General features: G+C 43.5%; 1 protein-coding gene across 1 annotated transcript in view; it reads left to right on the forward strand.

Moving 5' to 3' along the window:
• Window positions 1-3,040: 3,040 nt before the first annotated feature.
• PHACTR3 (phosphatase and actin regulator 3) overlaps window positions 3,041-24,648 on the forward strand; it is a 267,395-nt gene continuing 245,787 nt past the window's right edge. Inside the window, exon 1 of the mRNA XM_073582483.1 lies at window positions 3,041-3,414. Coding sequence (XP_073438584.1) covers window positions 3,288-3,414 — 127 coding nt within the window. The 5' untranslated portion in view covers window positions 3,041-3,287. The remainder of the gene's footprint in view (window positions 3,415-24,648) is intronic.

Below are 24,648 nucleotides of genomic sequence, written 5' to 3' on the forward strand. Positions count from 1 at the left end.
GAGTTTTCAGACCCCCTTTAGTGATGGCAACCACAGAGCCGAGCACAGGTCAGAAGATGGAAAACCTCTCTTGAAGGATAATGAGCTGCGCACAACTGCTCCCAGGGGGACAATAGACTGGTGGAGTCAGTCCGGCCATAATACTTGTCTGCAACGCCGAGCTTACGTCTCATGTCACTACATTTCAGTGTTGTGTCTAGTACTACATGTACAGTATCAGTACTCATCGGGATTGGAAAGAACACCCGGGCTTGTGGGTACTTTTCCAAAATTAAAAACAGAGAAGTTGGGATCAGAGATATTTCAGATCCCGGCTTTTTAACTTCTTAGATGTTAATGGTCAACAGCAAATATTGAATCAAAGGCCTCTTTCACACTTCCGTTTTTGACCATCAGTCAAAATCCGCTGTTTTTGAAAAAAACGGATCCGCCATTTTTTTTGGCGGATCCGTTTTTTCCCATCGAGTTGCATTACCGTCGGATGTTGACGGATGGCCATCAATTGGATCCGTTTTTTTGCGGATCCGCCAAAATGTTTGCGTCCGCCGGCATGCCTGGACGGACCCTGCAACGTTTTTTTGGCTGTAGGATCCGCATTTTACAGTGCGCATGCCCGGAGAAAGGAAATCAGCCGGGGATTTAACCCTGAAATCCTTTCTGGAGGTTGAAAAAAATCTCTCTCTCTCTCTCTCTCTCTCTCTCTCTCTTTCTCTCCTTCCCGGACTGCGGTTCCTTTAAAATTCTGCATTCAACGGATCCGTCAAAAAAAACGGTCCACTGACATCCGTTTGCATCAGTTACAAACGGATCCGCTTTCCGCCATTTTGGCGGATTTTAACTGACTACAAAAAACTGATGTGTGAAAGAGGCCTAAGCAGTTTAACAGAGGGAGATGGTTATCTTTGTCACCCCATTAGCACCTTACAACCCAACTGCAGGCTGACGAGGATTGACATGGCGCCCTGAAGCCTAAGTCTCTTGTTACAGCCATGGCCGGATGCAGTAAGTTACTTTTCAGTAAATCATTGACAGAAATAATATACAGGAGTATAACAGCGTATTATATGAGAGACCAGAAGATTGTACTTTCAAGTATCATATTAGAAGAAAAAAAAATCAAAATTAATCAAAATTGAGTTTTTTCTTCTTTAAAATAAAAAATAAAAAAAAAACATAAATGCATTTGTGTCCTCCGCCTAATTGGGGGAAGCCGGCTGTCAATCAACATGACACCAGTAGTGCCAACCCCTCAACTGGAAGAGAAAATAATGCTCTGCTGACAGAGGGTAGCAAAATCTCCAGCATGAGCGGTCAGGTAGAGGTAGACAGGTAGGTGCCTCTGTTAGCCACTAAATAACTTTTTTTTTAAAAAGTCTCGGATATCCCCTTTTAAAATACATGCAGCCGCAGGCAGTCCAGGACCTAGACCCGACTGTTCAGACACCTGCCCATGGGAAGATGTGCATACGAAATGCCATCCTGAAAAGAGGGAACCGGCCCTCTGAAGGTACAAGATGCCAACCTGAAAAGAGGGAACCGGCCCTCTGTAGGTACAAGGTACAAGATGCCCACCTGAAAAGAGAGAACTGGCCCTCTGTAGGTACAAGGTACAAGATGCCCACCTGAAATGAGGGAACTGGCCCTCTGTAGGTACAAGGTACAAGATGCCCACCTGAAAAGAGGGAACCGGCCCTCTGAAGGTACAAGATGCCAACCTGAAAAGAGGGAACCGGCCCTCTGTAGGTACAAGGTACAAGATGCCCACCTGAAAAGAGGGAACCGGCCCTCTGTAGGTACAAGGTACAAGATGCCCACCTGAAATGAGGGAACCGGCCCTCTGTAGGTACAAGGTACAAGATGCCCACCTGAAATGAGGGAACTGGCCCTCTGTAGGTACAAGGTACAAGATACTAAAGTGAAATCAAAGAGATGAACCAGAACAAAAGCTGGTATAAGTGCAATGTGTAGGTGCAAATTCACACTGTGGCCATTTAACAGAACCTAAGGCAAAAACAAAATGAGCAAATACCCTACAGTACATAAAGAAGCAAACAGTAATAGTGCATGTAAATAATATAGGGCACGTAGGTGACACTATTTAGATAAAAAAAGCGTAAAAGCCATCCCACCGCCACAAGGAGTATTAATCGAGACGGACCCTAACGCTTTTTCTTCTAAAATCACCATCTTAGATCATGGACTAAAGCGAGTAGATACATTGTTTCCCGACGCACCCATGTTTTATCACTCATATATGAATAAAAACAATGAAATTAACTAATAATGACGGCAATACAAAGAAATAGCGAAAGCATTCAATACAATATGATATAAAACAATACTATTATAAAAGTTCAGAATATACAACACAATGTAATAATATATCAACATGTAATATAGGCAACATAGGATACAAGAGAATACACTGGACTTGAATGGAATTGGATGCAATATAAAAGATTATATTGCAGAAGGAAGCAGGGCAACATGACACAAAACAACACACTGCAAATAATGCAATACAGAATAGATCAAATGAAATGTGACATAATGCTATATACAGTGTCCCAGAATAAAATGAAATAAAATGTAATATAATACAATATATAATGCAATATATTACAATGCAACTTATAATACATGGCATTATTCCAAGACAGTATATTACAAGATACAATGTAATAACCTACAATGTAAAGTTATATAATATAAAATTACACAATGCAGAATAATACAAAACAAACAGCACAAGAGAGTATCCAATACAAGGCATACATTGTATCCCAGACTAATAGGTGCTGCATGTCCTGGTCCTGTCTCTATCCCTGGAGACCTCTGACGTCACATCTCCTCGGGAGCCGTGACGTCACCCAGTGCGTGCAGTAGGTGCCGGGGCAGACAGGGGGGCGCCCCGGGGGTCTGGCACTGACACAGCACAACTCAGCTCTCCGTACTGTTGCAGTGCAGGTATTTCAGCTCCAGGCTTTGCACACGTCAGCATGGTGCATCCCTCTCGCAAGGGATGATGGTAAAATCCCAATGTTTTCTGCTCCTGCTTTAGAGAGCGCAGTGAAGGGGAGGATTTGGGGAGGGGGATCTGGTGTCTCCCTGGCCTTATTGGAGCTTAGGATGATGCAGGGACCCCAGTCTGCTCTGTGGGGTGGATTCCAGGTGACCCCCATCTGCTGAATTGTGCCCACCCCCCTTCTCCTGCTTTGCATTGGATACCTGGCACCCAGCAATATCTTTAATGCAACCTGCTCAAGTGTCCCTGCACCTTAAGGCTCATGGCAGCGCTTCAAGAGCTTCCTGGATCGTTTCGTCAACGAGGTAGATCCCACAGTGACCCCAATATCATCCACAGTGACCCCAACAATCTGCAAGAGGTTGGCTCCGAGTCAGAGGATTGCACAGGTAACTCCACAAAGGAAGGGGGTGTGTATGGGGGAGGGGATGCTGTCAGCATCAGAGCCTGACCCCGGCCCTGGAGGGGTTAATACAAGCAGTGACATCACAAGCAGTGATAACATTATTACTTACAGCTGAGGGGCATGTATGCTTTAAAGTCACACATTATATCCATGGCCATCCCATAATGCACAGGTTATGGTGGTCTCCACTGCAGGCTGTCAGGGGGCTTTGTGCTTCATGTTGCATTAGTGCACTGCAGCTGTCTGATCATGTACAGTATTGTGTGACAGCTGCAGCATCATATCCCCATGTATCCCCCCATACCTGAGACAGAGGGGACCCTGGTCTGTTACAGTAGGGCTGAAGGTATATAGGGCGCCGGGAACATGCCCCCCTAGGAAGTAATCAGGACATCCTCATCTCGCTAGCTTATGTCTGATATATATACACATATCATATATCATATATATGCCATGTCAATGAGATCTATAGAAAAATGGATAGAAAAAATATATATATACCTATCATGAAAATGGCAGCACTTCAAATTCCAGGCACCAAAAAGAGAGAAGAGGCTTTTATTTAGTCCATGATTTATAGGAACTTCTAAAGTCATAGGTTACATAAAGGCGTCTTCACTTATTAGTTTTCCTTGTAAATGCTGCTTCCATTTAACATTTTCTATCTATCCATCTATCTATCCCATATCTACCTATCTATCTATCTATCTATCTATCTATCTATCTATCTTCCTATCTATCCCATATCTATCTATCTATCTATCTATCTATCTATCCCATATCTATCTATCCCATATCTATCTATCTATCTATCTATGTATCTATCTATCCCATATCTATCTATCTATCCCATATCTATCTATCTACCTATCTATCCCATATCTACTGTATCTATCTATCTATCTATCTATCTATCTATCCCATATCTATCTATCCCATATCTATCTACTCTATCTATCTATCTATCCCATATCTATCTATCATCTATCTATCTATCCCATATCTATCTATCCCATATCTATCTATCTATCTATCCCATATCTATCTATCTATCTATCTACCTATCTATCCCATATCTACTGTATCTATCTATCTATCTATCCCATATCTATCTATCTATCCCATATATATCTATCTATCTATCTATCTATGTATCTATCTATCCCATATCTATCTATCTATCTATCTATCTATCCCATATCTATCTATCTATCTATCTATCTATCTATCTACCTATCTATCCCATATCTACTGTATCTATCTATCTATCTATCCCATATCTATCTATCCCATATCTATCTACTCTATCTATCTATCTATCCCATATCTATCTATCATCTATCTATCCCATATCTATCTATCCCATATCTATCTATCTATCCCATATCTATCTATCTATCTACCTATCTATCCCATATCTACTGTATCTATCTATCTATCTATCTATCTATCCCATATCTATCTATCTATCTATCTATCTATCCCATATCTATCTATCTACCTATCTATCCCATATCTGTCTACTGTATCTATCTATCTATCTATCTATCCCATATCTATCATCTATCTATCTATCTATCCCATATCTATCTATCTATGTATCATCTATCTATCTATCTATCTATCTATCTATCTATCTATCTATCTATCTATCTATCTATCTAGCTATCATCTATCTGTCTATCCCATATCTATCTATCTATCTATCTATCTATCTATCTTCTATCTATCTATCCCATATCTATCTATCTATCTATCTATCTATCTATCTAGCTATCTATCTTTGACAAAGACCATGCTGTGAGGTCGAAACGTTGTACCACTTGGTGCTGGATTAAAGCCCTCAATTTTTCCTTGAACTGGAGTGCTGCCTGATTTGTTTTCCATTTTGTTTCCATTTATCTTTCTATCTATCTATCTATCTATCTATCCATCCATCCATCTATCTGGCATCTACAGTATCTCATATCTATCTATCTGTCTGTCTCTCTCGCTATCAGTTGTGTGCACTTGTTGACCTTCGTGTGGTATGAGGACAGGTCGCACTCTTCATATAATGTGTCTTGGGACCAGTCGCGGACACAAATAAGAAAGGGCCCCCGTGTAACAGCAGAATATGGGCCCTTTGTAGTACAATAGTTCTGTCTAGGAGAGACGCTGCTTGCTGTTTTGGAGGTGATATTGGGCCCCTGTACCGGTGACGTCGGCCCCTGCTCGGGACCTTTCCTCTTAGTGAAGTCTGTAGAGGTTTGGGGTCCAGTTCCATGTCGCCTGTGTTGGTAGGGATGGGGACAAGCGGTGCAGGGTCTTCTTCAATGTGGATCTGATATCTACGGGGCGGATTCCCCCAGACTTGTATGGCGGTCATGAGGAATAATGCGGAGAGGCCTCATCCTACCATGATGACGAGGAGCAGCTCCTGTTAACCCTTTTATCCTGCACACTGAGCTGTACATCTCAGGGTCACCTTTAATATGGGGTGTGCGGCCCTGTTCTGTGGACATACTAATCTCATTGCAGGTATCCTCTATGCCATGTATATAAGAGGTTCATGGGGGGAGGATTTGTCATCTCCATGGTAACGAGGACACAAGCAGAGTCATAATTGCACCCATTCAAAATGTCTCTGAGCAGGGCAGCAATTAACATTTGTGTCAGGAAGAAGTGATTTGATTGTGGTAACAGATAGGCCGGGCCTGCCAGATGTGGGATCACTCCATCCACTGCATAGCTGATATATCATACATGTAATCAATGTGTCCACTAGAGAGCGCTCTGTATCCACCATTCCTGCACAGCCCTATAGGTAATGCAGGTGATATAGAGGTTAACGCACGATACGCTGCATCCACTACTCCTGTCACTGCACAGTCTCTCACCGATTCATGACATGGGTTTCCATGGCTGAGTGGCTGTATGCCAGCCTTACATCACCAAGCACAATGCCAAGTGTCGGATGGAGTAGTGTAAAGCTGTCGTCACTGGACTCTGGAGCAGTGGAACCGTGTTCTGTTCATTGATGGATCACACTCCTCCGGCATCTGATGGACGAATGCCAGGAGAACGTTACCTGCCTCACTGCATTGTCCTCGCTGTAAAGTTTGGTGGAGGAGGGATAACACTTTGGGCTTGCTTGTCAGAGGTCGGCCTTGGCCTCTTAGTTCATGTGAAGTGAAATCTTATCACTTCCGTATCTCAAGACATTTTGCACAATTGTAGCTTCCAACTTTGTGGGAACAGTTTGGGGAAGGCCCTTCTCTATTCCCCAGTGCACAGAGCAAGGTCTACAAAGACATGAGTTTCGTGTAGAAGAACATAGCCGGTCACATAGAGTTCTGACCTCAACCGCATCTAACACCTTGGGATGGCCCAGAACAGAGACTGGGAGCCTGGCCTTCTCATCCTACATCAATGTCTAACCTCACAGATTTTCTTCTGGATGAAGGGGCAAAAATCCCACAGACACCTTCAACATCTTGTAGAAGGTCTTCTCAGAAGAGGGGAACCAACTCCATGTTATGCCTCTGGATATAGAGGAGGAGGTCACTATAGCCCCTGTAGGTGTCATGTGGAGGGGGCACAATACGTTTCTTAATTGTGCAATATCATATACCAAGAAAAACACGAGGAAAACCCTATATCTTCTGTTTCTGTCCTTGCATGGCCCCGAACATAATACGTGGGGTCCATTATTTCTGACACACAAAGAACATACAAAGGTTTAGAAACAAAGAGAAGGGGGACAATGTTGGGGAGGGGGTGTATGTGCACGATACGCCTCCCCTCCCATAATATAATCCCATGGTTTACAGTTCATTGTCTCAGGGACTGGCGTGACTCTCTCATTCTCAGTTCTTCATGAAGATTTCCTCACAATGAGCTGAACCTTTACAATGTGTCTACTCAGCAGTTGTGCTGCCACTAGTGGTGAGAGGTGGAGGTGCTCCCCTGGGACCTCCTGATGTCACAGCTTCTCCAGGGCTCCCCCAAAGCTTCTTTGTCAGTTCTTCACTGAGCTAAAGAACAAAGACTGACTGTAGGGGAGGAGGCAAGGAATGCCCACAGACCGGCCATGCCAGGTGAATACATTATAGGACAATAATAATAATATTATATAAGAAGATAGCTTAACCCTCTCAGTACCACATCCATGATCTTCTCTGTAATACATAATAGTTACTATTCTTCTACTTCCTAAAATTCATCTAATAACTATATAATTGCTATTATTTGCCACTTGCAATTCTTTGGGGGTATGTTATTACTGGTATTAGTCCCATATATTAACTCTTTGGGGGTATGTTATTACTGGTATTAGTCCCATATATTAACTCTTTTAATGCCAATCGAAGATATTACACAAAGTGAAAATCACTTTTCCAGGGTGTTCATGGCAGGCGACTATAATATATAGTGATTTCATCATAACCGTTTATTATTTGATGACTCCACTATTATTGCATAGTCCATTCACTGCCAGGTAACTGTGTTCTGTTAGAAGTCACGGGTTCACTAAGTAAGCGGTGACCGCTGCCGCTGACTTTCTATGTGGGTGATTAGCGTTCACTATAAATGGTATTAGAGGGAAAAAGGAATCGCTTATACAGTCCTGTATAAAAACGTGTGTGATAAAAATGCTGCAAAGAGTGCTTTAAAAATATTGAAGTGTTAATACTTTAATTTTATCAAGTAACAAAATGCAAGTGAATGAGCAAAAGAGAAATCTAAGGCTAGTTTCACACTAGCATTTCACTGACCTGTGTCGGTCTGCGCACGGCCACTGCTAAGCTCCGCCACTGACCGCGCCTCCTCCCGGCCACTCCGCCTATGGGCGCATGACGCTGCATTCGACCTGCGTACCCTATCTTTAGCATTGGGTATGCAAGCCATGCGCAGGTATGCGTTTGCCGGCACATGCATCCTTTTGACGGTGCGCCAAACGCACCGTGTTGCCTTTTGGTGTGCTAAAGATAGGGTACGCAGGTCGCATGCAGCGTCATGTGCCCATAGGTGGAGCAGCTAGGGGGAGGCGCCGTCGGGGGCGGAGCTTAGCAGCGGCCGTGCGCAGACCGACGCAGGTTAGTGAAACGCTAGAGTGAAACTAGCCTAAATCACATCAGTATTTGGAGCTTGTATATTCTTCTAGGTACACTTGTATTGAGGTTGTTCCACATATCTTGGAGAACTAACTTCTTATTCTTTATTTTTTAATGGTTTTCTTTGTATGGATTATGGTATAGTTTTGTAGCTGAGATTGTTCTGAATGAAGGGATTCCAAACACGTTGGTGCTTTTTTATACTTTGGTTTTTAGATACAACAGCATTTTTAGTGGCAAAATAGTTTTGCTATTTTTTCGCATTTTATTTTGAATTTTGTTTCCTTTTTTGGCCACCAATATGCCCCATACAGTAATAATGTCTTACAATGGGCCTCATACAGTAATTTTGGCCCCATCCTCTAATAATGTCCCTAAAACTGTAAAAATATCCCCCATCCTGTAAAAATGTCCCCCATCCTGGCCTCCACCTTGTAATAATGTCCCCATCCAGTAATAAGGTCCCCCATCCTGGCTCCTATTTTTTAATAGTGTTCCCATACTGGTCCTCAACTTGTAATAGTGCCCCCATCCTGTAATAATGTCCTCCATCTTCTTTCTCTTCACATACGCATTCAAAAGATAAAAAATACAATTCTTCTTACCTGTCCTTGCTCCCATGACGAATAGTGTCCTATATGTGGGGTGGCGTGGTGCATGGCAGTGACGTCATGTGCTACCTGCGACGGGCCAACGTCAGTTGCCAGTCTCTGGCAGACCGGATATGGTAAAGGAAATGCGGTGTAGAGAGCTGGTGGCGCTCTGCACCATCATACTATTTAACTAAATGTGTGGCTTACAGGCTGCAAGATTTTTGGGATAGATAGATATGAGATAGATAGATAGATAGATAATAGATAGATGATACAGTGGGTACGGAAAGTATTCAGACCCCTTTAAATTTTTCACTCTTTGTTTCATTGCAGCCATTTGGTAAATTCAAAAAAGTTCATTTTTTTCTCATTAATGTACACTCTGCACCGTATCTTATATAGCAATTGAGCATCTCTGGAGAGACCTGAAAATGGCTGTCCACCAACGTTCACCATCCAACCTGACGGAACTGGAGAGGATCTGCAAGGAAGAATGGCAGAGGATCCCCAAATCCAGGTGTGAAAAACTTGTTGCATCATTCCCAAGAAAACTCATGGCTGTACTAGCTCACAAGGGTGCTTCTACTCAATACAGAGCAAAGGGTCTGAATACTTATGACCATGTGATATTTCAGTTTGTTTTTTTTTAATAAATTTGCAGAAATTTCTAGATTTCTGTTTTTTTCAGTCAAGATGGGGTGCAGAGGGTACATTACTGAGAAAAAAAGTGAACTTTTTTTGAATTTACCAAATGGCTGCAATGAAACAAAGAGTGAAAAATTTAAAGGGGTCTGAATACTTTCCGTGCCCACTGTAGATAGATATTAGATAGATGATAGATAGATGTTAGATAGATGAGATAGATATGGGATAGATAGATGGATAGATGGATAGATAGATAGATAGATATGAGATAGATAGATAGATAGATAGATAGATAGATTTGAAATAGATAGATAGACAGATAGATAGATAATGAGATAGATAGATAGATATGAGATAGATAGATAGATATGGGATAGATAGATAGATAGATAGATAGATAGATAGATAGATATGGGATAGATAGATAGATAGATAGATAGATATGGGATAGATAGATAGATAGATAGATAGATAGATAGATGATAGATAGATAGATAGATAGATAGATAGATATGAGATAGATAGATAGATATGGGATAGATAGATAGATAGATAGATAGATAGATAGATAGATATGAGATAGATAGATAGATATGAAAAATATAGATAGACAGATAGATAGATAATGAGATAGATAGATGAGATAGATAGATAGATATGAGATAGATAGATAGATAGATATGGGATAGATAGATATGGGATAGATAGATAGATAGATAGATAGATAGATAGATAGATAGATAGATAGATAGATATGGGATAGATAGATATGGGATAGATAGATAGATAGATAGATATGGGATAGATAGATAGATAGATAGATAGATAGATAGATAGATATGGGATAGATAGATGTAAAGTTGCTTCATTTTGGAGCAGTAAATAAAAACTGTGCAGAACAAGTACAGTATACATCAGCCGCCCAGTGATCACAGGATCATTCATTTTCATGAGCCAGTGTTCTAGTAGGTGAGGTGATGAACTCGACAATTTTTGTATTGCTATTTTATATTATAGCGAAATCCATTCCCATGTGCAGAAACTCCGCTTTTTGTCCGCTGCGTTATTTCTGCAGGGGCATTTATTCTGCGTTTTTCTCATTTTTTAATATAATTTTTGGTGCAGATTTAAAGCATGATGCATGTATGTGTATGTGTTTTTTGTGCTGAGACATGGGATTCTATATTATAAACACCAACTATATTTTTATAAGAATTTTTTCAGGCTCCCCATAGAAGCCTATGGGAAAAAAAACCCACTTCTGCAGCATCTGTAAACTCACAGTGGGCATGAGTCTTAGTATAATCATATCCACTCTCCCTGAACTGTTAAGTGTTGCAGACTTTTTTTACATTTTTGAAACTTTTTTCTTTTTAATTTCCCAATATTTTTTAACAAAAAAAAAGAGACATCTTTTAGATAAGTTTTAATTAACCCTTTCTTGCTACTTTATGTATACAGCTTCTATTCAGCATTTCGTGTCTTCATGCTTCAGACTTGTGTGTCTGGTCCTGCTGTCATGAGTTACTTCCTTCCATATGCACCTTTCTCTGAAAAAGTGTTTGCCCCCTTCCTGATTTCCTATTCTTTTGCATATTTTCAATAGAACAGAATTCAAATAGCACATAATCATTTTTAAGGAATAGGACTAGAGTTTATTGTCCCCCTTTAATATGTCGTTGTTGAACAATAAAGCGGTGGAGTACTCCAAACTATAGACACTGAAGCAAGAATAAAAAGACTAGCCATGAACCACCAAGGAAGAGTAAAAAAGATCATTTATTGAAACATTGCATATTAAAACACGTTTACACGTTACCATTGAATACAAAAAAGAGTCTGCTAAGGAAAAATGAAAGATGGGGGGCTACACTGAGAACCTATACATCAAGCCTCACATAATGTGCAAAGCACCAAAGCACCCTGTCTCTAAATGTAAATGCACTGGGATATAGACCAGGTGGCCATAAACATACATTGAGACAAGGGAAGGCTAGATAGATAGAATATTGCTAACCCCTGGTTATGGAGGGATCAGTCAGACCCACCAGCACTGCCCCGGCGCACGTTTTGCATGTAGCTTTCTCAAGGGGAGGTATTACTAATTTTTAATCATCATAAATGAATTTTTTTTTTTACTTTTCACTGGTGGTTTATGGCTACTCTTTTTTTCTTGCATCAGCGTCTTTTGCATATTTGTCACACTTAAATGTTTCAGATCACCAAGCAAATTTGAATATTAGACAAAGATTACACAAGTAAACACAAAATGCAGTTTTCAAATGAAGGTCTTTATTATTAAGGGAAAGAGAAATCCAAACCTTCTGGACCGTGTGTAATAAAGTGATTGCCCCACTCCCTTTAAAACATAAATTGACTGTGATTTATCACATCTTTGGGATGCTGATTTCAAATTCCCTAGCCACACATAGGCCTGATTAATGCCATACTTGTTCTCAATCAAGAAATCACTTAAATAGGACCTGCCCGACGAAGTGAAGTAAACAAAAAGATCCTCAAAAGCTAGACATCGTGCCGTGATCTAAAGAACTTCTGGAACAAATCAGAAACAAAGTAATTGAGAGCTATCAGTCTGGAAAAGGTTATAAAGCCATTTCTAAAGCTTTGGAACTCCAGCAAACCACAGTGAGAGCCATTATCCACAAATGGCGAAAACATGAAACAGTGCTGAACCTTCCAAAATTACCCCAAGCGTGCAGCGATGACTCATCCAAGAAGTCACAAAAGACCCCACAACATCCAAAGAACTGCATGTGTCGCCATGTAAATGCATTATCATGAGGACACAATGGTTTGCACAGAAGCTGTGTACACAAAAAAAAGCTGCTTTTTAACTATTTGTAAAATTGATTCACTTTTTATTTTTTATGCACTGGATCAATAAACTATGGTTGCAAAATTCGACATACCCTTTAATTAAGAGGCGAACTGTATGATATATACACATGGATATAGCTCTTGATGTTAGTGAATGTGGCCGCTGCAGAGGTAGAAATTTAAATGCTCTGCTCATTGATCTTTCATTACAGTCCACAGTCTGTGCATGATTTATATCCACGCTCTATTGCTGTCTCCTGAGAGAGTGTTGTACAGTGAATACTGGCTACAGACTGTAAATACAACGGACTGCTCTGCTGTGAACCACCGCATGACCATAGGGAGCCGGAGAACAAGGACTATGTTGGTTATAAGCCTTAAAGGGGTTGTCCAGGCTTGGGGTATAAGTCTGCGGCCACCTATGTGCACAGTGTGCGCCGTCACAATTTTCTAAAGCCAGAACCGGAAGCTGGGGGTCATGTGACTGCAAGTATCCAACTAGACGCGTCCGACCTTGCTCAGTTCACTTGTATTGATCGAGGAAACGCATGTCATGTTGACATGTGACCGCCTGTATGCAAATTGCATACAGGCGGTCACTCAGCGCCAGCACTGGAAATTCCTGACAACGCGCACTGTGGGGATTCACAATTCTGCAGTCACATAGAGTTGACTGCAGACTTGAACCTCAAGCGTGCGCAACCCATTTAAAGGGGATGTACGTAAATCTTTTACATATTCATTTATTCTTTTAGATTACACAAAACCTAATTTTTCTACTGGATTTATTACAAAAGAACACTATTGTACTTGTAGACATTGCCTTCACATACTTGTTACAGCGCCCCCTGTGGTTAACTTGATTCAGTGTCTGAATGTCCAACTAATGTGTCCACCGCTGGTGAGAAGAAGCTCTGATTCTTATTTGCACTACCCATGCCCTAAGCATGTGTGACCACCAGTAATGGACACAGCAGTTATATGCTCTAAAAGGAGCCCAGAAGACCAGCAGGGGCGCCAAAACAAGACTCTCTGCTCTCTATTAGTGAATTGAAATTCAGGTGCAACGCTCCCCGTACTTGTATCTTGTATCGCTTATCTATGATTCCGTGCACAGCAAGCAGAGATCATGAGGAAATCATACAGGAGGTATATGCAATCTTACAGAATGTCTTAAAGAATGGGCAACACCTTTAAAAAATAAAACTCTTAGTTCTCCCTCATTATTAAGATTGCGATAGTCCTTGGTAAACAAAATTCATTATAATCGACATTTCTTGCAGGTCCCTGGAGCTTTGCATTGTACAGTTGTGACGCTTCGGGGGTTTTGGCAGCGTCCGAGAGTGGACCCTCTGGGTTGTGGAACTGAGGCCCCCGGGGCGAGCGCACCAGGTGGAACCGACCCCTATACAGGGACCGTTTGGGGCAGGCCCGTGGGGGATCAGACACCGCGACAGCTGAAACCAAGAGTGGCAGCTCAAAGGACCAGAGTGACCACAGGCAGGACTGGGAGACCGCACCGAGACCAAGGTGCGAGACGAGGAGACGTACAAAGCAACAGTAACCGAGAAGATAGGGAAGACAGGACAACAGGCTAGGAAACTGGACAGGAAGGGAACCAGACACAGGGAGTGGGTAAGAACTGATGACTAGGAGACACAGAACAGCAGGACGGTGGGCGGGCAGGGCAACCAGGAGAGGCAGAGACGAAAAGGCTAGGAAGAGTATAGGACAGGAGGAAAACCTATAGGAACCCTATAGGCGGCCAAATCAATGTATGGACTTCACACAATAACCAGGCGTCATCCCCTTATAGGAGACGCCTGATATATCCCCTGCTGGCAGGTGATTGGCTAACCGCTAATCGTCCGCCACCCACCGCAGGGTTAACCATCAGGATGTGCGCGCGCCCGCGCCCTAGTGTGCATGTGAAGGCGGGGAGTTGCCCGGAGGCCAGGAAGAGGAGAAGCACGTGAGCAGGAGGAAGGAGGGAGCGCGCTCGCCGCCGGGTGAGTGAGAGCTGCGGAGGGAGCCGGTGCCCGTGGGACGGTGGCGGCCACGGCCGCCGTTGTCACAGTACCCCCCTCCTTACATCTCCCCCTTCTGAAGTCGGCCAAAAACGTTTTCAGAATTTGCGGGGCATTTATATTCTCCCGGGGCTCCTAGGACCTCTCCTCATGACCAAATCCCTTCCAATCAATAAGAAAGAGGGTCCTTCCTCTGACCTTTTTCATGGCCAAAATGTCCTTAACTTCAAAGACGTTATCATCCCCAATTGGCTGAGGGGACGAGATAGGAGCAGGGCAGAACCGGTTAAGGATGACAGGTTTAAGGAGCGAGACATGGAAGACGTTAGGAACTCGGAGTGAAGCCGGCAATCTCAATTTGTATGCAGCATTGTTAATGCGTCCAAGTACCTCAAAAGGCCCAATATAATGGGGACTCAACTTGTATGAGGGAACTTTTAGACGGATGTGTTTAGTCGAAAGCCAGACTTTGTCACCAGGATGGTATGGTGGAAGATCCCTTCGTCTTTTGTCCGCATGTTTTTTTATCCGGATACTGGACTTCACGAGGGCTTCTTTGGTCTCCTTCCAAATTTGCGCAAAGTCAGTGGCGAGAGCATCTGCCGTGGGAACCCCCGAAGACGTGGAGATGGGCAGCGGGATGCCAGGGTTTTGGCCTGAGACCACAAAAAATGGTGACTTGGAGGAGGACTCATTAGGATGATTATTGTGGACAAATTCCGCCCAAGGGAGGAGCGAGACCCAGTTGTCCTGGTGGGCTTTGGAAAAGTGGCGCAGGAAGGTCATCAGAACTTGATTGACTCGTTCCACTTGCCCGTTGGTCTGTGGGTGGTAGGCGTAGGAGAAATCCAAAGACGTACACATGTGCTGACAGAGAGCTCTCCAGAATCGGGAGGTAAATTGAACTCCCCGATCAGACACGATCCTTTGAGGGAGTCCATGCAGCTTGAAGATCTGATGGATAAAGATCTTGGCCAACTTAGGAGCCGAAGGCAAGCCGGGTAACGGGATGAAATGGGCCATTTTGGAGAAGCGATCTATTACCACAAGGATAGTAGTGCACCCAGAAGAGGAAGGCAGGTCTGTCACAAAATCCATGGCAATTTGCTGCCAAGGGTCCTCTGGAACAGGTAGCGGATGAAGGAGGCCGGAGGGCAGATCCCTAGGCACCTTGTTCTGTGCACAGGTAGTAAAGGAAGCTACAAAATCCAACACGTCCTGGCGAAGAGAGGGCCACCAATAGTAGCGGGAGAGAAGCAAGCGGGTCTTCTTGGTCCCAACGTGTCCTGCGATTTTGGATGAGTGCCCCCAGCGTAGAACCTCCAGTCTTTTGCCCTGTGGAACGAAGGTCCTGCCTGGCGGAAGGGTAGAGAGGCTCACGGGAGCCACAGTAATAACTTTCGCAGGCTCGATGATATAAGATGGAACCTCCTCCGTTTCTGATGTCTGCAACGACCTAGAGAGCGCATCCGCCTTGGCGTTCTTGTTCCTGGGTCGAAAATGGAGCTTAAAATCAAAGCACGAGAAGTATAGGGACCATCAGGCTTGCCGGGCGTTGAGTCTTTGGGCAGACTGAAGATAGGCTATGTTTTTGTGGTCCGTGAATATAGTAAAGGGGTGAACTGCCCCCTCAAGCAGGTACCGCCATTCCTCCAGAGCCATCTTTATAGCAAGCAACTCCCGGTCTCCAATAGAGTAGTAGCATTCGGCAGAGGAAAAGGATTTTGAAAAAAACCCACAGGGAACCAGATGTCCGGATGAGGCCCGCTGGGAAAGTACTGCCCCAGCCCCTGTGGAGGAGGCATCAACCTCAAGAATGAAGGGCCTACTGGCTACAGGGCGATGTAAGATTGGTGCTGAAGCAAAGGAGCGCTTGAGGGCAAGAAAGGCCTCTTCAGCCTCGGGAGGCCAGGTGTTTGATTTGGTTCCTTTTCGGGTCAAGAGCGCGAGGGGCATAGTCACCGAGGAGAAATGAGGAACGAACTGTCGGTAGTAATTCGCAAATCCCAGGAAGCGCTGAATGGCCTTCAAGCCGGCAGGACGAGGCCATTTGAGAACAGCAGAGAGTTTCTCGGGATCCATCTTCAGCCCAGAATACGTGATGATGTAACCCAGGAAAGGCAACGAGGTTTGTTCAAACAGGCATTTCTTCAATTTTGCATAGAGCCGGTTCTCCCGAAGACGTTGCAGGACCAGGCAAACGCTTCTTCTATGCGAGGAAAAATTGGGTGAAAAGACGAGAATGTCATCCAAGTATACCACCACGCAGGAGTATAATAAATTCCGAAAAACCTCGTTGACGAATTCCTGGAACACTGCCGGGGCGTTGCAGAGTCCGAACGGCATGACCAAATATTCATAGTGGCCATCCCGAGTATTGAAAGCCGTCTTCCACTCGTCCCCAGCGCGGATTCGGATCAAATTATAGGCTCCTCGTAGGTCCAGTTTGGTAAAGACCCGGGCCCCTCTCAGCCGGTCGAAGAGATCTGGGATCAGCGGAAGAGGATACCGATTTTTAACGGTAATATTATTCAGGCCTCGATAGTCAATGCATGGCCTGAGAGATCCGTCTTTCTTCCGAACAAAGAAAAAACCCGCTAATCGTCCGCCACCCACCGCAGGGTTAACCATCAGGACGGGCGCGCGCCCGCGCCCTAGTGTGCATGTGAAGGCGGGGAGCTGCCCGGAAGCCAGGAAGAGGAGAAGCACGTGAGCAGGAGGGAGCGCGCGTGCCGCCGGGTGAGTGAGAGCTACGGAGGGAGCCGGTGCCCATGGGACGGCGGCGGCCACGGCCGCCGTTGCCACAACAGTTCAAGGCGGAAGTGACACATGACTACAGGATCCGACTACACAGGGTTTGTTTGTAGTCTGTTACCTTGGCGACACATAGGTTACAAAGGGTTAGAGATAAAGCTCCTGACTTATTGGTACTGATTATTATCTCAATGCTTAAAAAAGACAGTAAAACAACAAATTCAGCTCTGCTACATCTGTATATTGATAAGCAATGCTAATGCTCAGTAACCTTATGCCTCATTCCATAAATATCAGCTTCTTTGACAGATTGCTCTGTTTGTGTGCTCTGTATGGAAGACTCATATGCTGGTTGCCACCTAATGCCTAGAGCAGCACTGACCGTGGTGCTGAAATCATTGTGGCCGGCAACCAAATGTGCAATGAGACGTTACAGGGGTTGTCTGGTAAGTAACATATTTTCTACACAAAAAAAAGCTCAGAATTGGTTAAATAAAAAAGCAATATTTAAAGGGAATCTTTCAGCAGATTTTTGCTATATAGTCTGAGAGCAGAATAATGTAGGGGCAGAGACCCTGATTCCAGTGGTATGCCACTTACTAGGCTGTGTTTTACTGTTTCAGTACAATCAGTGTTTTATCAGCAGAAGATTATCACTAGAGGACTAGCTGTCTAGTGCTTCCTACTCCAACAATACCACTGATTAGCAGCTCTCTATCATTATACATTGTACACAGAAAGCTGTGGTGTGGGCGGGATAACACAAATCAACATTTGAGCTCTGCTAGATCTGCAACAGAGAAAACTGCTGCTGCCCCCAGTAAACTAAGTGATACATCACTGGAATCAGGGTCTCTGTCCCTACATCATCAGATTACATAGCAGAAACAGCCCCTACTGGAGGGTGTGCGACCCAATATGTAATCCGAGGCATGCGCCCACCACAGATCCTAAAATTAATTATATAGCCGTATTATGCAAGCACTGTTAGGCACTATTATTAGATTACTGACTGTAGGATTGCTATTTGGCCACTGTATGTTGGTATTATTTGGGCACTATATGGCTGTATTTACAGTACATATGCATCTTGTGTCAGGCACTGTGTATTGCTTTTTTTCACTGTATAATGCTACAGAAACTAGATGGCAGTGTAATTTAGGAAACAGTATGGAAGTGTTGGATATGTGGTGTTTCATTGGATTTGTACCCTTTTATTTGGTTGCACCATATGGAGGCACTAACAGAGAAAATGCAAAAGGCAGAATCCAGTATAATGCTGTCCATTCATAACTAGATCTAAGCTTAGTTTCACTATATAAAGCAAAATATATAGTAATCTAGCTGTATGCACTGTGTCTAGTAGACCGGATCCAGATATGAATCTCCTTGTAATTTCTGCTTCGCGGCTTCCTCCCATGGCCCCAGCTTCGTACGTCTTCTGGAGCACGAGCTACATTACAGCAAATTTACATGAAAATTAATTAAGACCTGGAAGATGAGAGGAAGCTCTTGGAGATGACACAATGATATTTTGGCTTGATCTATAATCACTCGCTCAGGTCACAATGGGGATCTTGTATTATTAATTTTCTCCATATGATTGAAGCGAGTTACAGCTAAATCTCATAGTGAGCAGCTGAGACCCAAGCAGCACAAGGAACGTGGTAAATAATGCGACGTCCGGAGCCAGGATGGCATCCAGTTTAGTGCTAGGACATGCTGGAATCTGTAGTAGATACATTATATAACAGGATCAGTGCCGAATAAGTAATGTATGTACTGTGAGAATGTCACTGGCAAAATACTAGAGAGGAGATATGTGTCACTGAGGAGGTTAGCCTCTGTGATGGGAACCTGGAAAAATGCTCCAACACACTAAGTGCCATATTAAGGGCTCGGTTTTTGTGGACATCCGAAGAGTGGGTGGGAGGCTGCTCACCATATCTCCACCCCAGGGAGTGGTCCAGAAGACAAATGTGGAGCCTGTGGACTCTTTCAGTGTTCTGTGTGTCTGGAGATGAGATCTCCAGAGCTGTACTCTTGTTAAAGAGAACTGAACCTTGTTTTTTGTTCCCCTGAGCGGGAAGATTCCCGCAGCCACACAGAATGTACTACATGCTATTTTGCTTTTCCCATTATGCCAGAAACCTTAACCAGAAAGTATTCCTGTGATAACCTTTTTAAGCAGGCCAGTGAGTCTGCCACTGTACACAGTGACTCCACCAGCAGAATGGCGAGTGCAGCTCTGGAGTATAATAGGATCAGTACAGGGTAAGGCCTCTTTCACACTTCAGTTTTTTGCATCAGTTATAATCCGCCAAAAAGGCGGACAAGCGGATCCGTTCGCAACTGATGTGAACGGATGGCACAGGATCCGTTTTCAGACGGATCCTGAAAATGAAGAAATTTAAAGGAATCGCTGGCGAGAGAGAGAGAGAGACTTTTTGTGCCCGGCACCCAGAAAGAATTTCGGGTTAAATGAGTGTCTGGAGGATCCGCCAGAGAAAAAAACGTTACAAGCTCCGTTTTGAAATCTTTGAGGATGGTGACGGACAGCAACTTTTGGCGGATCCTCACAAAAAACGGATGCAACGGACAGCAATCCGCCATTAATGCAAGTCAATGGGGAAAAAAACGGATCCTCAAAAAAAAATTGAGGATCCGTTTTTTTTCAAAACCTGGCGGATTGTGGCGGATTGTGACTGATTGTAAAAAACGGAAGTGTGAAAGAGGCGTAAGTAATGTAAGGTATGTAGAGTACTGTTGTTAAGCAGAACACACACACATATACATATATATATATATATATGTATATATATATATACAGTCATATGTAAAAGTTTGGGCACCCCTATTAATGTTAACCTTTTTTCTTTATAACAATTTTGTTTTTTGCAACAGCTATTTCCATTTCATATATCTAATAACTGATGGACTCAGTTATATTTCTGGATTCAAATGAGGTTTATTGTACTAACAGAAAATGTGCAATCTGCATTTAAACAAAATTTGACCGGTGCAAAAGTATGGGCACCCTTATCATTTTCTTGATTTGAACACTCCTAACTACTTTTTACTGACTTCCTGAAGCACTAAATTGGTTTTGTAACCTCATTGAGCTTTGAACTTCATAGCCAGGTGTATCAAATCATGAGAAAAGGTATTTCAAGTGGCCACTTGCAAGTAGTTCTCCTATTTGATTCTCCTATGAAGAGTGGCATCATGGGCTCCTCAAAACAACTCTCAAATGATCTGAAAACAAATATTATTCAACATAGCTTTTCAGTGGAAGGATACAAAAAGTTGTCTCAGAGATTTAACCTGTCAGATTCCACTGTGAGGAACATAGTAAGGAAATGGAAGAACACAGGTACAGTTCTTGTTAAGCCCAGAAGTGGCAGGCCAAGAAAAATATCAGAAAGGCAGAGAAGAAGAATGGTGAGAACAGTCAAGGACAATCCACAGACCACCTCCAAAGACCGGCAGCATCATCTTGCTGCAGATGGTGTCACTGTGCATCGGTCAACAATACAGCGCATGCATAACGCCTTTTTGTATGACCAAACAACTCAATCTTTGTTTCATCAGTCCACAGGACTTTCTTCCAAAATGTAACTGGCTTGTCCAAATGTGCTTTTGCATACCTCAGGCGACTCTGTTTGTGGCGTGCTTGCAGAAACGGCTTCTTTCGCATCACTCTCCCATACAGCTTCTCCTTGTGCAATGTGTGTAGTATTGTTGACAGATGCACAGTGACACCATCTGCAGCAAGATAATGCTGCAGGTCTTTGGAGGTGGTCTGTGGATTGTCCTTGACTGTTCGCACCATTCTTCTTCTCTGCCTTTCTGATATTTTTCTTGGCCTGCCACTTCTGGGCTTAACAAGAACTGTACCTGTGTTCTTCCATTTCCTTACTATGTTCCTCACAGTGGAAACTGACAGGTTAAATCTCTGAGACAACTTTTTGTATCCTTCCCCTGAAAAGCTATGTTGAATAATCTTTGTTTTCAGATCATTTGAGAGTTGTTTTGAGGAGCCCATGATGCCACTCTTCATAGGAGAATCAAATAGGAGAACTACTTGCAAGTGGCCACCTTAAATACCTTTTCTCATGATTTGATACACCTGGCTATGAAGTTCAAAGCTCAATGAGGTTACATAACCAATTTAGTGCTTCAGGAAGTCAGTAAAAAGTAGTTAGGAGTGTTCAAATCAAGAAAATGATAAGGTTGCCCATACTTTTGCACCGGTCAAATTTTGTTTAAATGCAGATTGCACATTTTCTGTTAGTACAATAAACCTCATTTGAATCCAGAAATATAACTGAGCCCATCAGTTATTAGATATATGAAACTGAAATAGCTGTTGCAAAAACCAAAATTGTTATAAAGAAAAAAGGTTAACATTAATAGGGGTGCCCAAACTTTTACATATGACTGTATACTTTGAGTACGGAAAGTATTCAGACCCCTTTACATTTTTAACTTTGTTTCATTGCAGCCATTTGGTAAATTCCTAAACATTCATTTTTTTATCATTAATGTACACTCTGCACCCCATCTTGACTGAAAAAAAACAAAAATGTAGAAATTTTTACATATTTATAAAAAAAAGAAAAACTGTAATATCACATGGTCTTAAGTATTCAGACCATTTGCTCAGACACTCATATTTAAGTCACATGCTGTCCATTTCCTTGTGATCTTCCCTGAGATGGTTCTACTCCTTCATTGGAGTCCAGCTGTGTTTAATTCAACTGATAGGACTTGATTTGTAAAGGCACACACCTGTCTATATAAGACCTCACAGCTCACAGAACATGTCAGACCAAATGACAATCATGAGGTCAAAGGAACTGGCCAAGGAGCTCAGAAACAGAATTCTGGCAAGGCACAGATCTGGCCAAGGTTACAAAAGAATTTCTGCAGTACTCAAGGTTCCTAAGAGCACAGTGGCCTCCATAATCCTTAACTGGAAGAAGTTTGGGACCACCAGAAGTCTTCCTAGACCTGGCCATCCAGCCAAACTGAGCAATCGTGGGAGAAGAGCCTTGGTGAGAAAGGTAAAGAAGAACCCCAAGATCACTGTGGCTGAGCTCCACAGATGCAGTAGGGAGATGGGATAAAGTTCCACAAAGTCAACTATCACTGTAGCCTTCCAACAGTTGGGCCTTTATCGCAGAGTGGCCCGATAGAAGCCTCTGCTCAGTGCCAGACATATGAAAGTCCGCATAGACTTTGTTAAAAAAAACACATGAAGGACTCCCAGACTATGAGAAATAAGATTCTCTGGTCTGATGAGACGAAGATAGAACTTTTTGGTGATCATTTTAAGTGGTATGTGTGAAGAAAACCAGACACTGCTCATCCCCTGCCCAATACAATCCCAACAGTTAAAAATGGTGGTGGCAGCATCATGCTATGGGGGTGTTTTTCAGCTGGGACAGGATGACTGGTTGCAATTGAAGGAAACATGAATGCGGCCAAGTACAGAGATATCCTGGATGAAAACCTCTTCCAGGGTGCTCTGAACCTCAGACTTGGCCAAAGGTTCACCTTCCGACAAGACAATAACCCTAAGCACACAGCTAAAATAACAAAGGAGTAGCTTCAGCACAACTCTGTGACCATTGTTGACTGTCCCAGCCAGAGCCCTGACCTAAACCCAATTGAGCATCTCTGTAGAGACCTGAAAATGGCTGTCCACCAACGTTCACCATCCAACCTGACGGAACTGGAGAGGATCTGCAAGCAGGGGCGGGCTGGGCCGGATTTCAGGGAGGCAAATGCCCTCCAGGCCACTTCCCCAGCAGCTGTGCAGGGTCGGCCGCCTGATGACCCTGCACAGTGAACTGCGTGCGGCCGTGTCTGCTGTGCTGTGATGTGATGTGGCCGGCAGCAGACACGGCTGCGCACTTGTCTGTCTCAGCCGCGGTCTGGGGCTTTAAGCTTATGAGACAGACTGTGTTGTGCTCGCAGGCGGTGCGATGACGTCAGTCTCGCGCCGTTCTACAGGCCAGAAGAGGACACGGAGGCCACGGTGCCAGGAATCAGGAAAAGGTGAGTATAAACTTTATTATGTTTTATATGAACGGGCTATGGGGCCATCATACTGCATATATGGGGGAAAACGGGGGCCATCATACTGCATGTATGGGGGCTGGGGACATCATACTGCATATATGGGAGAAAACTGCGGCCATCATACTGTGTATATGGGGAGAAACTGCAGCCATGATACTGTGTATATGGGGGGGAAACTGCGGCCATCCTACTGTATATACGGGAAGAAACTGCTGCCATCCTACTGTATATGGGGGGAAACTGCGGCCATCCTACTGTATATATAGGAAAAACTGCTGCCATCATACTGTATATATGGGGAGAAACTGCGGACATCATACTGTGTATATGGGGAGAAACTGCTGCCATCATACTGTGTATATGGGGAGAAACTGCGGCCATCATACTGTGTATATGGGGAGAAACTGCGGTAATCATACTCTGTATATGGGGAGAAACTGCGGCCATCCTACTGTATATATGGGGAGAAACTGCGGCCATCATACTGTGCATATGGGGAGAAACTGCGGCCATCATACTGTGTATATGGGGAGAAACTGCTGCCATCCTACTGTATATGGGGAGAAACTGTGGCCATCTTACTGTATATGGGGAGAAACTGCGGCCATCCTACTCTATATATGAGGAGAAACTGCAACCATCATACTCTATATATGGGGCTGGGGCCATCCTACTGTATATGGGGAGAAACTGCGGCCATCCTACTCTGTATATGGGGCTGTGGCCATCCTACTGTATATATGGGGAGAAACTGCTACCATCCTACTGTATATGGGGAGAAACTGCGGCCATCCTACTGTATATTTGGGGAGAAACTGCTACCATCCTACTGTATATGGGGAGAAACTGCGGCCATCCTACTGTATATATGGGGAGAAATTGCGGCCATCATACTGTGTATATGGGGAGAAACTGCGGCCATCCTACTGTATATATGGGAAGAAACTGCGGCCATCCTACTGTATATATGGGGAGAAACTGCTGCCATCCTACTGTATATGGGGAGAAACTGCGGCCATCCTACTGTATATATGGGGAGAAATTGCTGCCATCATACTGTGTATATGGGGGGGAAACTGAGGCCATCCTACTGTATATATAGGAAAAACTGCTGCCATCATACTGTATATATGGGGAGAAACTGCGGACATCATACTGTCACAGTATGATGGCAGCA

The sequence above is a fragment of the Dendrobates tinctorius genome, unplaced genomic scaffold, assembly GCF_039654945.1.
Source record: "Dendrobates tinctorius isolate UK_male_01 unplaced genomic scaffold, ASM3965494v1 ptg000071l, whole genome shotgun sequence".
Lineage (NCBI taxonomy): Eukaryota > Metazoa > Chordata > Amphibia > Anura > Dendrobatidae > Dendrobates > Dendrobates tinctorius.